This window comes from Etheostoma spectabile, chromosome 10 (genome assembly GCF_008692095.1).
Source record: "Etheostoma spectabile isolate EspeVRDwgs_2016 chromosome 10, UIUC_Espe_1.0, whole genome shotgun sequence".
Classification (NCBI taxonomy): Eukaryota; Metazoa; Chordata; class Actinopteri; order Perciformes; family Percidae; genus Etheostoma; species Etheostoma spectabile.
Window position 1 is genome coordinate 968,234 of NC_045742.1, and position 12,883 is coordinate 981,116.

General features: G+C 44.6%; 1 protein-coding gene across 13 annotated transcripts in view; it reads left to right on the forward strand.

Moving 5' to 3' along the window:
• tenm2a (teneurin transmembrane protein 2a) overlaps nt 1–12,883 on the forward strand; it is a 205,347-nt gene that overhangs the window by 91,752 nt on the left and 100,712 nt on the right. Inside the window, exon 1 of one of the 13 annotated variants that reach the window (XM_032528720.1) lies at nt 7,853–8,625. The exons of 11 other annotated variants lie outside the window; for them this stretch is intronic. In XM_032528720.1, the coding sequence (XP_032384611.1) occupies nt 8,574–8,625 (52 nt within the window). In that variant the 5' untranslated portion in view covers nt 7,853–8,573. Of the gene's footprint in view, nt 1–7,852; nt 8,626–12,883 lie in introns of those variants that run through there. One more of the 13 variants, XM_032528722.1, reaches the window with a different exon arrangement.

The window sequence follows — 12,883 nt, forward strand, 5'->3', positions numbered from 1 at the left end:
CGAGAAAGTGATAAATATTGGATAGGACAGAAGGAGAATGGAAGTGAGACTTGGGTGGAAACTTGGGCGAAACGGCGGAGGACTGTTTCTCTTCCCGCCTTAGTGCTGTTTGGCTTGTTGAGCAGTTGAGACAGACAGGACAATAAGTGGTGCTCTGAACAGCTTCCATCAGTATCCCTCATAGACCATTAGCTTGAATGTGTTGAATCGGTGTAGCAGCATGAATGCAAAGTGGGGTGAGACAGCTGAGATAAAAGGACACAAGGCTCTGTAAGCACTCCCTGCGTGTAAATATAGTTTTTTGATGTAAAAAAAAAAAGTCAGAGTTTACTGTATAAGTGTGTCATCTGGGATCTTCGTGGTAAAATGTAAAGCCTCTACAGCTGAGCGTGGTGACGAGGAAAACCCAGTGGGATGGAGAGGTTTTGTCTTTTTGTCTGCTTTGGGTGTAGGTGTAAGCGGATGAGTAAATGGACACAGAGCAGGAAGGATGCTGGGAGATGTTGTCTAGAAAACAGTGGAGCACCAAGAGAGGAAGAGGGGGAGCGGAGGAGTCATAGGTGAAAGGAGAGCGAGAGGAGGGGACAAAAGCGAGAGGAGACTCGTGATTGGATAAATAGGCTGAGAGGAGCGCTGTCGAGGAAGAGGTGCAATCCTATTTTTACACCTCTCCTTCTGGGAGCCCCTATTCTCTCTATCAATCCATCACAATAACAGGTTCCCCCCAAACTCCCTTTTTCCTTCCCCTTTCCTTCTTTTCCCTCTATTCTCATGTACATGGAAGTCTTCTTCTTTTTTTTTTATTCGGTTTAGAAATTTCAAGGGCATAATGTAAATGAATTAATAGATTGTACATTCAGCAAGCCTCTCACATTGAAATTGCTTATTGACGAACAATGACTATTTTAAGCATACACAATTCAGCCAGACATTGAGCGCTACACACGCTCTGGACATTTACATCGCTCCCCTGTCCGAGGCGGATTCCTCCTCTCACAACTTCTGTGGTCTTCCTTTTGCGTTGTCACAAGCAATTAATTTGGCCATAGCTTGTTTTTATTGATCTATGTGGCATAGGCATTGTAATCTATTCAGTCTGGTAAAGAGGCAGCATTCATGCAGTAAAGAGCCAGCAAAGGACACACACACTCGCACACACACATGCACACGCACACACACGCACACGCACACGCACACACGCATGTTCCAGCTGGAAATCAATCCCTTGCTCCCTGGAAAATATATGCATGCTGTCTCCCAGGATCTTAACTAATTTCTGTGTACGCATCATTTTCTGTTTTGTCCTCAAAAATAAAGAGAAATATTGACTATAATATTTGTTTATGGATGGACACAAAAAAAAAACGTTTCCTTGAGCCCAGATTCGAGAATTTATGTGTGTACTCTGGTGTCACACAGGGATATACACAGGCTTTGTATTTGTTTGTACTGTGCTGTTTACTTACCCATGACAGGTTTGTTGCAGCCCCGCTTGTGTGTATGCTCTTTGTTGGAGTCTGATTAAATTCCCCATAGAGGGATTCATCATCTTTAGCAGGCAGAAAAGAGAAAATTACAAGCCCATCAATCCTTGCGTTTGATCCAGCTCTCCCCTTCTCCCTCTGTATTTTGCCTTCTCTATTCTATGTATCCAAGCTTTTATTTACCCGCTTCTCCTCAGGCCCACCATGTCTGTGATGTTGGGGGGTCATTTGTCTCTATATTAGAGCTGTCCTGTCCCCTGCTTCTCCTATCCGGCTCTTCCAAACCTCTCGGCTCCTCATCATCACCCAGACATGTGAGCGCCTGAGAGTCGGCGGGCTGGTGTCTCTTCTGTTTGTGTTTTTCTTTTCTCTTTTTATTGGGGCATTGGCATGCATGTATGCCTTATTTGGCCATTTTTGGCTACACCCATCCTTTATGGTTATTTTATGAATATCATTCTGTTTTGCATCTGAAAAATAAGTTAAGTTTTAGACCCACACCTGGAGGTTTATGGCCATTTATCAGAAAAGCCGACACTGTGTAACTATGATTAGAGCTGCACCATGAACCACAACTGCTTGACTCTGGTCAGGAGTTTAAGTCATTCAACAGCTACTAAGTTGTGGGAGCTCCAGCTGTTTGCCATTCACAATGAAAAAGCAGAATCCATTCTCAATCTAGTCCCCATGAATCTCAACCACACACTTGTTGGAGTTACTAATCTGTTACCGGATTGCACACAGATGAATTCAATCAGCAGCGTAAGGATGTCATTGTCTTTACTAGTTGGAGTTTGTTTTTGCTGTTTACTGGGATTTGGAAACCAAAGTGTTCCCTGATTTACACCAAATGTTAAATATCAAGCTTTTTGTTTTGTTGAGATTGTCTGTACTTCCTCATTGTTCGTGATCTCACACGGTTGTAAGTAAAATGTATACAACCTATGGAAATGACCATTAGACATTGATATTACACCAAATAAGGAAATAGTTCCTGTTTTATACAGTATGTTATAATGTTTGCTTAAAAGGCATTACCCAGGGATTGGACAAACTCCAATAACAGAGTTCATTAAAATGTGTCTGCAATGAGGAATATAATGAAAATCCATTGTTTTTAACTATGTTGTACAGCTGGAGTCTGAGATCCAAACAGAAGTTCTGTCAAAATCATGTTCATAAGCAATCTAAATAAAAGTAAACGTAAAGTATATAAGACAGTCATCTGCATAGAAATCAAAGAAATCTTTACACATATGTGTGTATGATGTACTCCTTTTAAACCCGACAATATCCTGGTAGTTTGACAATTTATTCTCAAGCCGTCCTTAAGATTTACTGTTTTCATCCTCGTTAAGTCAGAACAACCATGTTCAATTAAGTGTTTGTTTTTCAATTTAAGATCAAATATATTTCAAGGTTTATTTTCTGTGTGTATTTATAGCTTTGGTAATCAAAAAGCAGAGATGTGTGGGTCAATAAACCTGTCAGTAAATTGATCGGTTGCTTTGTGTGTGACCCGCTTTTGATTTTGTCAAAAAAAGGACATTTGCGTAATCTTGGACATGTAAAGGTCATGATGTGATGTCCCCCACTGAGGACGGCTCTCCGCTCTTACACACTGCGAGGACATAACCGTCTCTCACTTGTCTTGTATTTCATCAAATCCCTTCTTTTGGCATCTCATGAAACACACCCCATCTGTGTGTGTCTGGGCTGTGCGCGCTAGTCAAACAGTCAAATGAGTGTGGAGATGAAGGCAATTTGATGTACTAGTCTGGGGTGCAGGTTTCAAATAGTTTATTTGAATGTGTGAGCGCCACAGAACTTAGAGAGAGCAATTAACCTTCCCACATCCCCCCCCCAAAAATCCAGCCTCAATCCAGGTTTCACAAACCCCCTCCACTGCTTGGAACATGTATCGATATGACACATGCTCGCAAGACCGCAACATGCTGTCCTATCTTTTCACACACCAGTTTTGTTTTTGCCGTACTCTGCAAAGGATTTCTCTCTCTTGTTGTCAGCTACAGTATAATGTATGTGTGCCAAGCTTTGTTTTCTATTGTAGTTAAATTCAACAGTGTGAAAAGCCTCTAAAGTCACTTTTGGGATGAAAAACATCTGCTAAATGATCACATTTTGCTCTCAGAACCATAGCTGAACCAGGCTTTACCTGGTGTGTGCCACAACGTGTGATTGTGTGCCTGTGTGTGTGTGTGTGTGATTGCCAGTGCAGAAACCCTGGCTAACCCCCTCTGTGCTTCCCAATGTCCTGTCTCTGAAGAGCTATGACCATTAAGCAGCTGTTCACTTCTAAAGCCACTGAAAAAAACGAGAGCGCTGTGAGAATGCAAATGAGTCTCGCAGTCGGTATGCGCCAAAACTTCTCTGTAGGGACCCACTGTTAGGTCAGTGAGACACAGAGGCACATACAGTACAGTGTGCGCTGGCACATGCACCAACCCAATCACCGTTGCACGTTGCAGAGCTAGGTTAGAATCCCTATTATGTAGTGCAAGGATTCTCAAATGATCTTGCTGTAACTACATTTCTCTTGGAATTTGAAAGCAGAGGTGTTAGAGCGCAATAAGTCTGATTAAACACACTCCAGGTACAGACGTCTGCTGTAACTACCTGTCCAAAAGCAACACGTTCCTATTTGTGTTACAGTTTGATACAGTGCCTCTCTTTTACACTGTAACTGTTTGACACACAGTCTAGAATATTAGGATGTGAGCATTATTACAACCAAAAACAAGGACATTGTACTTTAAATGTGTTCGTAAAGCGGCTCCTTTGTGTAGCTGTCCATGGTGCTGAAACCAGTATCGGTGATGAAGGGAGGACAGAGAGGGGGGGGAGACACTTGCCTGAGTGAGTTGTCTTCTGAATGGCTGTAAAAATATCGACAAACACCAGAGATTGTAAAAAAATAAATAAATAAAAAATAAATAAATAAAAGTGCTTGTTGGTTCTGCTGTGGATAAAAAGCCTTTTCAGCTCTGCTGTAGTGATGTGGATTCCTCGACGCGTCCCTCTTTTTCCCTGAGATGTGATTAACATATAGCAGAGTCAGTCCCTGGATAATAACAATATATGTGGAAAGGTACAAAGCATTTGATGTTATTTTTATTTATACTCAGACATCTGGCAGACTGATTCTAGTCATTCTTTGCCCTAAATAAAAGAAACGTGTGACTTCCTTTGCATGCGTGCGTGGATGTTGGCTCCTGTGTGTGTGTGTGTGTGTGTGTGTGTGTGCGTTCGTACTCCTTGTGCTCCCACCCTAATAAGAGCTTAACCTTTTTAATCACATTAGCGTGCTGAGGGTGGCTCTGGCGACACTCAAACATGCTTGCGTAGACACACAGACACACACTCAGACATGCGCACACAGGCAGAGGCATGTCAATCTGTCATTAGTTAATAGCTCATTAGCACAAGGTGATTAATAACTCTGGCAGGGTGTGTGCATGACAAGGTTGGGGGGGAGTGTACGGAGACAACAAGGCTTTTCACCGAGGAAGAACAGGGGTTAGGGAGGGGGAGTGGTGTAAGAAATGGTAAGCACTGCTTCTCTCGCTTGTTGAAGAGCGTTTTCACCACTATCGATTCCGTATTCTGAAGGCTACTGCAAGGGCCACTCATGCATGTGTGTGCGCATTTGGTGCACGCCTCCTCCTGGAGGTGTTTTGCTGGGCTGTGTTTTTTTCTGTGTCTCCCAGGGATCAGCTGTAAAGGTTAACTAGTCTTTTCTTAAGCTTTCAGTCTCATGACAAATGACCATGTTCAACCCATGGGGGCACCTTATAGCACACCTTCTCTCTCCATCTATCCAACTCCCTTGCTCTTGCTCTCTCTCTTTCTCTTATTTTCCTCTCTCCCCTCCACCTGCTCTCTCTCCCTTAGTGGTTTACTTGAGGAGGCAGGTAGAAGGAGGAGAAACAAAGAGGAGGTAGGTAAGGGTAACAGGGGGGAAAAAGAACAAAAACTGTCACTGAGGGAAGAAAGGAAATGTGCAGCAAAGAAAGACCAAAAAGTTGGAGAAATATAAAATAACATGCCAGGACTCTAGAAATCGACAGCTTGCAATTCAAACTGCCTAGTTTGAGATTTCAAAACCCAACATTAACATAGGAGTGTTTCAGTGAGACAAAGAAAAAGAGGGAGAGACTGAGTAAATCTGCATAATAAGGTCTAATAAGCAGAGGTTAGCCTTTATCTCATATTGTTACACAACCCTCGTTCACCAGCGTCTCTATGACCTTTCCATATGCTCTCTTCCTTGTTCCTTTACTACATGTTTCTTCTCTTTACATCTTTTCTATACTGCCTCATGACCTCCATACGGAAGCATAGCAGGTTGAGTGGACTCTCTAGTGTATCATGCTGAGTGGAACTTTTTGTGTATCCCATATACACCTAATGTGTATATATGGTTATACAGATATGCCAGGTAGAATAATGCTGAATGGCATTGATAAATAACCTGCATGAGAAAATGTATCACATTGGGTTTAAGTGTGTGTGTGTGTGTGTGTGTGTGTGTGCGCGTGTGTGTGTTACATGTGTACATGCGCCGGGGCTCGTGTGGGTGTGGTGTGTATGTGTGCATGATGGAGTATTAGAAGGTGTTGTCAAGAAAGCAATTTGTTTCTGTCTCAGACGGGGTTTTTATCATGACAAATCGACGTGAACCTCATCTAAAAATCCCGCGTCTCCTCCTGCGCTCCCACTGATTCTACCACTCTCAACTTTAATATGATGAAGTCATAGTCGCAAAGCTCCCGCCTCCCCCCTCTGAACCCCCACCTCCTCACCTGCTGTAAATCGAGCCTCAACACCTCTATTTGCAAGTTTTTGTACTGAGGGAGCATACCTTTCCGTGGTGTGTGTGTGTGTGTGTGTGTGTGGTGGTGTACTACTCTTGATCTACTGCATCCATACAGTACGTTGGAGCCATGCCTATAAGTGCTGGCACACTGTGTGTGTGTGTGTGTGTGTGTGTGTGTGTGTGTGTGTGTGTGTGTGTGTGTGTGTGTGTGTGTGTGTGTGTGTGTGTGTGTGTGTGTGTGTGTGTGTGTGTTTGTGAGCGCGTGCGCATTGTGTGCATCTGTGACTCGTTGAGGATGATAGATGGCGTCTGAGAATGTCACATGAAGAGGTAGAAAATGATGCTGACAGCGGTCCTCTGGAGTGGTTTCTCAGGGGTTGGCCTTTACCGCTCGTCTCCTCTCCCTCTTCACTACGGTGCACACACACCACAACACACACCTGCTTTGTGTCAGCTATAGGCTTTTCTCTCAGCGGTTGTGCTGCGGTTCAACGCCTGTGTGTGTGTGTGTGTGTGTGTGTGTGTGTGTGTGTGTGTGTGTGTGTGTGTTGTCCTGTTAGATCACTGTCTGCTTTTATTTCTTTGTGATTGATCTTCAAGTAACCTTCACTATTCACACTTGTTTCATATTGTGTAAGAACAGAAAAAAACACATTAACTGGCTTAAATATTCTTGTTCTCAGTAATATAGATTTATCTCTAAATGCGTACTAAATGATGAACAGATTTAGTGACGCAAGGCTGTCTCAATGCATAATGTCTAACTGGATGTGTCAAATTCAGAATGATTGTTGATCAATGTGTTTGGTAATGTAGGATCATGCTAATAATGCAATATGTTGTTTAGCATGGGATGACCTCAGCCTATTGGTTGATAAGTGACAGGATGTCTGCCCTCTGCTGGGCGCTGAGAGGACCCTCACTCACCTGGGAACCTGACACCTGAGCCGGTGGCTGGAGTCTGTGAGGAGACAGAGAGAGGAAGAAACACACCTTCGTGTTGTAGTAGCTCAAATGTGAGATCTGACATATTACTGGCTTCATCGCCGCAGTGTCCTCTGCCCTTCCTCTCCCCCTCCCTCCCTCCTTCCCCCTCCGCATCTCTGCATCTTCCCTCTCCTTCCACCTTGCCTCATCCCTTCCTCTCCTCTCACCACCCACTTCCTCCTGTTTCCTATATCTCATTTACTCCTTTCTCCTTCTCCCTTTCGCCTTTGATGTGCATGCTTTGTCACATTCCCATGATTTTGTCACTCTTTCACTCTCTGGCGCTCGTGGGCTCTGTTGTGCTGCTCCCGCCCTCGTTGCAACCTCCATCTCCTCCATCTCCTCCTTCTCCTTCTGTCTACCTCTACACTGTCCTTCTTTCTCTGTCTCCCCCCTATCTTCTTTTCTCTCTCCCTTTGGCTTATTCGTTAGCTCCCGCCGTCATTCTTCCTCCCCCTCCATCTCAGTGGTGTGGCGCTGCTGGGAGAGGGAGAGAGAGAGAGAGAGAGAGAGAGAGAGAGAGTGTTGAGTCTGCTCTCAGTCTCAGCTGAGGGCAGATGGAGGATGGAGCCGCAGCCACATCTCTCCTTCTCTTCTGCTGTGCCTGCCACAGGCTGAAAGGCACTCTCTTTTTCATTCTGTGTCTTTTCATCCATCCGTTCCCCTATGCCCGACCTGGCCTTTATCTGTGCCGGATTGCGCAAAAAAAGGACTGAGGACTAGAAACAGGAGGGAGACAAAAAGACCTGCAGTCTCAAGGAAAAAGGGGGGAAAGCAGTGCAGGGCATTGCGCTCATCTCTTTTCCCCTCCGGTGTTTTGGTGTGTGGCGTTTGTCTCTGCAGTTCAACAGACACACGTGTGCAAGGGTGTCGATCCACACTGCGTGAGTGAGTGTGTGTGTGTGTGTCTGTGTGTCTGTGTGTGTGTGTGTGCGCGTGTCTGTGTCTCTCTCGGGCTCCTGCTCCATCTCTTTCCCTCTCCTTCTGCGCGGTGCTCCGGCACTCAGCTAGCGGATTGTGCTTCAGAGAGCTTGCTGCAAACAGACGGGAGAGGGGAGAAGAAAGGGAAAGAAGAGTGAAGAAAAAGAACAACAGCGAGGGAGAGGCGACAGGCAGCAAGGACTTTGGCGAAAGGGAGAGGAAACAAGTCGCAAAAGATTGAGAATCAAGAAAAGAGGACTCTTAAGGGAGCGGAGAGGAGTGGAGAGTGGAGGAGAGAAGATAAGGGTAGAGGGTTAATCAGAAACGGAGACAAGTACGGAGCGATGCATCACTCAGGCAACACAGGAAGAACCAAGACCCTCTCTCATGAGACAGGTAAGACCCTGGGACACGTCTTTGTCTCTAGTCAGATGGCATGGTGCTAGATTTTCTCCAGACTACAGTGGGAGGACAATAGAACACTGCTGTAACTTGACTATAGCAAATCCCCTAGGTTTTTCATGCGTGGATGGACCCACTCACACTCACACACTCACCACACACACACACACCACACACACACACACACACACCACACATACACACTCACACACGAACATACACACACACACACACAAACACACACACACTCACACACGAACACATGCTAAAACAGAAAATGAATAATTTGTGCAACCCTATATATTTGGTAATTTAATATGTAGGTTATGTATGCATATGGTGGAGTGAGTGTGTGTGTGTGTGTGTGTGTGTGTGTGGTGTGTGGTGGGGGTGTGTGTGTGTGTGTGTGTTACACGATCAAACGGCAACATCTCAGTAGAACTCCGCTTTGATGTGCGTTCAAGTTATGATTGTGCAGTTTGAATGCGATTGTGTGTGGGGTGGTGTGTGGTGTGTGTGTGTGTGTGTGTGTGTGTGTGTGTGTGTGTGTGTGTGTTTTGGTCATTCATTTGAAGTTGGTGCATCATAAGTGCGCTCTTTTGTGTCGGCCCCCCAGCTTTTCGGTGACCATGTTTTAGTCGATGCTACTGTAATTACAGTGATTGACACGTAGCTGAAGGCAAGAAATGGACAGGACACCGGTTGCCCCTGCTCCACTTAAATCCATGATTTATTCATATGAGGTCCTCAATATTAACAAGGTTATTTGTTAGGTATTTGCCTTTGCAATTCAATGCTGATTTATCGATTGAATATTTAGATGTGACTTAATTTACAAATCAAAATGGTCATTTGAGAACAGCAGGGTTGCATTGTGTGTGTCTGTGACCTTTAGGGTAAGGTTAATTGTGTCTGCTGCATCAGTGTCGATGTGTTTATTTGTGTTTGTGTGTGCGTCATATAATAGTTGTTTGATTGCTTTGTGGGTGTGAGGGGATTGCTAGCACTCGTCAAGCTAATCAAACAGTTTCCACAGACAATCACAACACGGCACACACCCCTCTCAAAAGCTCTGACACATCTGCCTCCTATCTGAAGAAACATTTTGAATTTAGACACCCATGAACAAACACACACATACAGACACACACACACATCTGTTCCACGGATCCGGCCCAGCGGTGGATAAATGTGCCTTTCTGATTGCTGCCACAGACAAGACGTGATTGGCATGGCAGACCAGGGAATTAGCCGGTTTCCATGGTGACTAATTACGAGGGTCCTGACTGGTGGGTTTATGAAGACAGATGACAGATCGGTGGTTCACTTCCTGCTTTACAGAGCGGGTGGTCCCATTGGCTAGCGGGACCCCCTGCCATCTGAGACAGACAGACCCTCTGCAGGCCACGTCACACACATGTTCAGCTGTCACCAAACTTGGAAATATGAAATGAAATTAAGTGTTATCCTGAGCCAGCAGACCCTTTTTGAATCTTAGGATCCATTTTGCTGTGCTCTGAAACATTGGTGTGTGTGTTTTAGGGAATGTGGACGTCTCCAAACACACAAACACACATTCACTATAACTTGTACTTAAACGGACTGAGAGATTAACTCAAATTTAGCATTTCTGCATTGTAGTAGCCAGCGCTTCACACAGTAATCTGCTGTCGGCCATAAACACCCCAGACGTGTGCATATTTAGAGATCATTTAGAAGACAGCCCTTTTATGTGACAATAATCAAGTCAGACGTGCACACACACTCACGCTGATTATGTAGCTATAGGGCATGTGAGAGAGAAATAGGTGTGATTGGGTCCATCTGTGGCAGAGGAAGAGAGAGAGGGAGAGGGAAGGAGATGCAGAGAGAGCTCCATCTGTGGACACCTGCCCTTCCTCCAGGCTACCATCCCTTTTCTCTGAACTGCCAACAAGATCTGTGGTTGCACAGGTGCGCGTGTGTCTGTGTGTTTTCACAAATCCGGGGCTGGTCTGTGCGTTTTCTTTGGAAAAGTCTGAATTTTTTTTACAAAGATATTCACAGTGACTCTTAGCTGATTTAAAGCCCCATTCGGCTGAGATCCATCAGTAATGGGGCTGTTTTTGTACCTTTAGTTATTGCCTTATTCCACAGCAAGCATTTTGACGAGCCATAACAGGAAAAGCATTGGCGCAATTAATAACATTAACGATGGCTGCTTTCCAGGTGGTGGACTTTGCTTTAATGCACGGTGGTTTACTGAGATATCGTTAATGTTACAAGCCACACCTGTGATTTTCTCTGCTCGGACTAATTAACACGTATAGCATGTAAAAGGTCTATTTATATTGTGTTGTGGTTCTATGAGCATAATGCTCAAGGGTGCAAAAATAGGATTTTTTTTCTATTCTGTTTTTTTCTACTTACCTACAACCAATAAAATACTACTACCAAGTCCAAGTTGCACTCACAGTACCACAAATAATTGATGCTCCAGTACAAATACAATCCAGCCCACAATGCCATGTTGGACACTTTAAAAGCCCGCTGCCAGGGGAAAAAATGGTGATAACAGGCAAAAGATAGTAAGCCCTCCCTTACTTTTCATTCAGCTATCCATCCTGCCTCTCTCTCTCTCTCTCTCTCCCTCTCTCTCTACATCAGTCACCAGCTCCACCTCATGGCTTCTGGGGGTACTGAGGCACACACACTTGCATTGACACACAGTGACACAGGCTGCCTTGAATGACTTAAATGACTTGAGCGCGATTCCATTTCACCACGACGAGAGAAGTAGTTAGAAAGCCACTGAGTTAATGGCTGTGATTTCTTTTTTGGTTAGACACTATTTATTTGAATAACCCTCCCCCCCCATGCAAGGGAGTGAGGCAGAGGGGGGAGGAGAGGACACTGAAGGAGAGGTGATTGGAATAGGCACACAGAGTGGAGAGAGAAAACATAGAAAAGCGATTGAAGAAGACACGCATGTCACGGCTAAACAAATAAGCATGTGTGGGAACAGATGGTAATAAAGTTCTCTGTTACAAGACTAGTGGCTTGTGCGTACACACACACACACACACGCACAGACCGCACAGCTTGATTATGCGGAGTATTGGGCCGTGAGTCATTAAGACTTTGCCTCAGTGAAGCTGACTCGAAAGTGAGCAACGACAGTCATCTACAAAGGCCGGTCACTAGTAGTCATCTCTCTCTCTCCCTTCCCTCTCTTTACTCCGTCCATCTGTCTCTGTCTGCTTCGCTCCCTCTCCCTCTTTGTTTCCACCTATTTTGGCCTCTTTACTGACTCCTCTATTCTCTGCACACACAGCTTTTCAACTTCTTTTTTTCGCATCACTTTCTCCATTCCTCTGTCTGTTTAGGAAAATGAGTTTTCTCAGTTTCAGTTTTCCATCGAGTGTTGTTTAAGCCAGAATGGGTGTGCATATAGGGGTGTGTGTGTGTGTGTCGATGTTTGAGGGCGATGTGTCCTCAATCACAGTGAAAGCATTTGTTTCCCTCTGCCAGTGGAGATAGATTATGTATTTCACTCCTTTTACTCGCATTGGGTTTTTTTTCTCTCTCCCTCCATCACCTGTTTTGTCCTCCCCACTCAAGGTCAGTTGGAAGATTGCTTTCAGCCCCCTGTGTCCTCCCCGACGCACCATGCTTTATTGTGTGTATGGGGCCATCAGGGCCTGTGAGTTTGTGGATAATGCATGCGGTTTGATGGCTCTGTACGCCTGTTTGAAATCATAGGAAAGGAGGTTGTGTGTTCGCATTGTTCAGTCGGGTCTCGTCTCTCAGCAGGTAAGCGTTTGTGTGTCACGCTGATGGAAATCATTCAGCCGGCGGTCAGTCTCAGTTTTTGAGTCAGTTTTGAAGAAAAAGAAATGGAAGAGGAGAGGAAATCGTTAAGATTAACACGGATGATATTAAAATGTTAGGATCTTTGAATGTTTTTTATTGAACCAACTTTAATAGTAAAAAAAAGTCAAACTGGTTTACTCGCAAATTTTATGGATGCGTTTTCCTATGTAAAGAATTATAGTATTTATCGATTTCTAGAGTGTGAGTGTGTGTGTGTGTGTGTGCGTGTGCGTGTGTGTGTCTTTTATTGTGTGTGTGTGTCTGTTATTGTGTGTGGCTGGTTTTTGAATGGACGGTTGGAGGTATTAATTTTCACAGTGGTGATTTTGAGTAAAGGGCTGGCAAGCTCACCGGTGTTCTCAGCATGCTTTTGAGCGTGTGTGTGTGTGTTTGCGTGTGT